General features: G+C 38.4%; 1 protein-coding gene across 2 annotated transcripts in view; it reads right to left on the bottom strand.

Annotated features, from left to right (window-relative positions):
* Nucleotides 1-4,036, bottom strand: part of FAM96A (family with sequence similarity 96, member A) — a 37,539-nt gene that overhangs the window by 21,129 nt on the left and 12,374 nt on the right. For both annotated transcript variants that reach the window (XM_006831549.1, XM_006831550.1), the window contains exon 2: nucleotides 2,742-2,906. In XM_006831549.1, coding sequence (XP_006831612.1) covers nucleotides 2,742-2,906 — 165 coding nt within the window. The remainder of the gene's footprint in view (nucleotides 1-2,741; nucleotides 2,907-4,036) is intronic.

The following is a 4,036-nucleotide window of genomic DNA, read 5'->3' as shown; positions in this document are numbered from 1 at the left end:
GTACAGAGCCACTGCATTCTCATAAACAACTACAAACCAGACAAAATACATGAAGTAACTGTTTTCAGACACTGGACATGTCCCTAAGAGAAGGAAAACATACAAAGTGAGCCCCAGAATCTCCTTGGCTTTATGCCTGGGTACCTTCTGGACTGTAGCACATGATGGTAGAGCCCAAGATGTCTTACAGAACTAATCAGACAGAGACCAGAGTTAGAGGCTGTTAAAGTGGCTAAAATTTGGGGGACAGGGCACCAAAGAAGAGGTACAGAGAAAAGGGTCCCATAAATCTACACAGGCATCTTTGCTAAACACTAAACTGGACATGTAGTTTAGTAGGGCAAGATGTAAGGCCTGACAGAGAACAATTACCCACTCAGGAGGAATTAGCTCAACGAATATTCTAGAGGTCACACTGTCCTGGAGAAGTAAAATTCTGAGGTGCCAGAACAGAAGAGGAACCCCAGGCATTCAAACAAGAATCCGGAAGACCATACTTAAAGCAAAGGTTGTTATCCCTAAAATAAAGTCTACTCCAAACTCCTTTCAAGATGATCTGACAATAAATTAATTGTCTGAATAAAACTCAACATTATTTAAAGGAAGACAACACATTCTAGACCATCAACAATATAGCATCCACAATGTTCAGCACACATACACACACACACAAAAAATTACTGGAGATGTGAAGCAGCAGAAAAATGCAACCCATATTCAGGGGAGAAAAATCAGTCAGCAAAAATAAACCCAGAGATGACAGAGTTAGGATTAGCAGACAAGAATTTTAAATCAGCTTTAATAAATACGTTTAAGGACTTAGTCTCCCTACTCTTATTGAATTAGGTCCAGGATTATTATCATTAAATTATTAAAAATGCCCCAGGAGAAAGCAATATGGAACCAGATTTGGAAACTACTGATACCAATTAGGAACAAAGTTGCCATTTGGTAGCAGCCTTGAAGAGGTCACACACAAACAAAGAATGGTTATAAAGAGGGCATAGAGCCCCAGAAACCAAAACACATACCCACACACAGAGCCTGGCACCTTTTTAGTCCCATGAAGTTTAGCAGAATGACTAGTACTCTTTTTCTGCGACAGTCCCTTGTCTTTCCAATAAATCCCTATCTGTTTTCCCTTTTTCAAAAATTTGTTTTTCAAAAGGTAATATATTTCCATGATTCAACAGCCGTAAAATAAAAATGCATGTTTTGGCCTCTTTTTATGCCAGAAATAGTAGCAATACTATACTTGCTTTTGTTACTTAGCAGTATTCCATAGAGATTGTTCTCTATCGATACATGGAGCATGCCTTCATTTGTTCTTATAGCAGCATTGTTGTTGTTGTTGTTGTTGTTAAGTGCCGTCGAGTTGGTTTGGACCCATAGCCACCCTGTATAGTGTTTCTGAGGAGCAACTGGTGAGCCTGAACCACTGACCTGTGGCTCAAGCTAACTTTGCAATCCAGTGCATTAACCCACAGCTCCACACCAGCATAGTATTGTATAATTTATATTAAAAAACAAGAACAAAGAAACACCACTGCCATCGAGTTGATTCCAACTCACAAGGACCCTATAGGATAGAGCTGAAGTACCCCATAGGGTTTCCAAGGGTGCACATTCTTATGGAAGCAAGCTGCCACATCTTCCTCCAAAGACATGGCTAGTGGGTTGGAACCACCAACTTTCATTTAGCAAGTGAGTGCTTAAGCATAGCACTACCACAGTTCCCTTTTATTTGTATATGTTGTTGCTGTTAAGTGCCGTCAAGTCGATTCCGACTCATAGCGACCCTGTATAGGGTTTCTGGGGCTTTAAATCTTCATAGGAGCTGAAAATCTCATCTTTCTCCCATGGATTGGCTGGTGGGCTTGAACCATAAACCTTGTAGTTAGCAGTCCAGTGCTTATTGTATAGAGCTACCACAGTCCCATTATTTATATATACATATATTGTTTATTTAATAACATAGTGGTTACAAATCGGGCTGCAAACCACAAGGTCAGCAGTTTGAAACTACCAGCTGTTCCACAAGAGAAAGATAGGTTTTCTGCACCCGTAAAGATTTACAGCTTTGGAAACCCTGTACAGGGTCGCTATAAGTTAGAATAAACTCCACGGCACAAAACAACAACAACGAGCATTTTATTTGAAATAAACTCCATACATTATTTATAACAAAGTATATGTTCAAAGATACCTGTTGTATATCTTACTTTCAACTAATCCAAAATATTGGGAATGTATCCTCTCAAACAGAAAATTGCCTCAAAAATGCGCTGCCCTACACCAGGACTTTGGTCCATTTGACATAGAAGTCAAGAGAGTAGCTAGAAGACGGGGACGGCAATTGTGCTGGTCTGACAGTGCCCACTCCAGTCTCCAGAACTGAGTAGTTGTTGGCATGTACACCTAAGAGAAGCAGCAAAGTATAACAAAAGGAGACAGAGATGGGGACTCAGCAGCGCTGGGACTGAGCCTCAGCTTCTCCAGTTCTTGGCGACAAGATGCCAAGCAAGTCATTTAAATTCTCTGAGCCTCAGGTTCCTCATCTGTAAAATGAAGATAATATTTTAACTTCTTCACAGGCTAACAGGGAGGACTACAGAAGATGAACATATGCAAACCACACAGTGTGATGATACATGGTTTAAATTGTTATTTGGGGTCAGCACTAGCAGGAATAATTCAGGACTAAAAATATATACATAATAGTAACATGTATAGCATCTTACCAATAAGAGTTGCTAAAGAGCAATGAGGTACTGTTGGCGTGAATCTGATAATAACCAAATAGTCGTCTTCATTGATCTCCTGGACTTCCACACAACTCTCTGTTACCACTTCCAGTTCTTCCAAAGTATTAGGCTTCTCTGGGTCCCGGATAGTTCGAATCAAATCTAAAACATCATTATAGACAAAGTATTACATTACAAAAATAAATATTCTAAATAAGGATAAATTGGCCAATCCTAAACACTGACTTCTTTTTGTTTAAGCAAATAGTACAGCAACTCCTCAGGCTTCTGCCAGAAATTTACACTACCAATTTCCTTTTGAAAAATTGCTTTCTTGGGGTATTATTACACCACATCCAATTTCTTTATTCCAACATTTTCAGATGGTCCCACTTCCACATTGAAAGTAGTAGGAGTAGATCTTCCAATTTTAAGTGGGAACTATTACATGGTTAAAAGGCAAAGGGGAAATTAAGGAACAGCCATTGATGAGAAGACTGTGAACTCACTCATTCAATAAATACATACTAAATTTTTATTTTGTATACAATTCTTCTAAGCAATACTATGGTGGAGAAACTAACATTTAGCGAAAGTTGATACAACACAATGGTCAGGCATATGCACTCTGAAGACTGAAAAGACCAAGGTTCAGATCCTCCCAATTACTGGCTTTATGGCCTTAAACAAGTTCGTTCACTTCTTTAAATCTCAGTTTCTTTCTTTTTAAAAACAAGGAGAAAATCTCATATCATAGGATTGTTTTAAGAATTAAATAACACATTTAAAGTGCCTTTTGTACAGAGCCACATATCTGAAAATTATCAATTATTACTACAGAATAGTTTAAAATAAGATGGAATATAATAAAAAATGAAAAAGGTATCATAAAAGCTCAAGAGGATAAATTAACTTTAGCTTAAAAGAATGTTGATATGAAATCTAAATCAAGTCTTTAGAAAAGGATAACATTTCAGTGCTTGGCATTTAAGGTGAAGAAAAGCAAGGAACGAAAAGTTTGCCTGGAATTCAGCATAAGCGAAGTAGAGTAATAGAACATAGGCTTTGGGACAGGCCAAGTCTTTTACACCAGGCTACACTCATCTGTCAGTTTGTCATACTGTGGTGGCCTATGAGTTGCTGTGATTCTGGAAGCTATGCCACTGGTATTTTAAATACCCATAGCGGACAGGTTTCAGATGAGCTTCCAGACGAAGACACACTAGGAAGAAGGAGTGACGAACTACTTCCAAATATTTAGTCACTGAAAACTTTATGAATAGCAGAGAAAC

Source organism: Chrysochloris asiatica, unplaced genomic scaffold, assembly GCF_000296735.1.
Source record: "Chrysochloris asiatica unplaced genomic scaffold, ChrAsi1.0 scaffold00004, whole genome shotgun sequence".
NCBI lineage: Eukaryota > Metazoa > Chordata > Mammalia > Afrosoricida > Chrysochloridae > Chrysochloris > Chrysochloris asiatica.
Note: the sequence above shows the minus strand (reverse complement) of the source record. Positions and strands in the feature narration are given on the sequence as shown.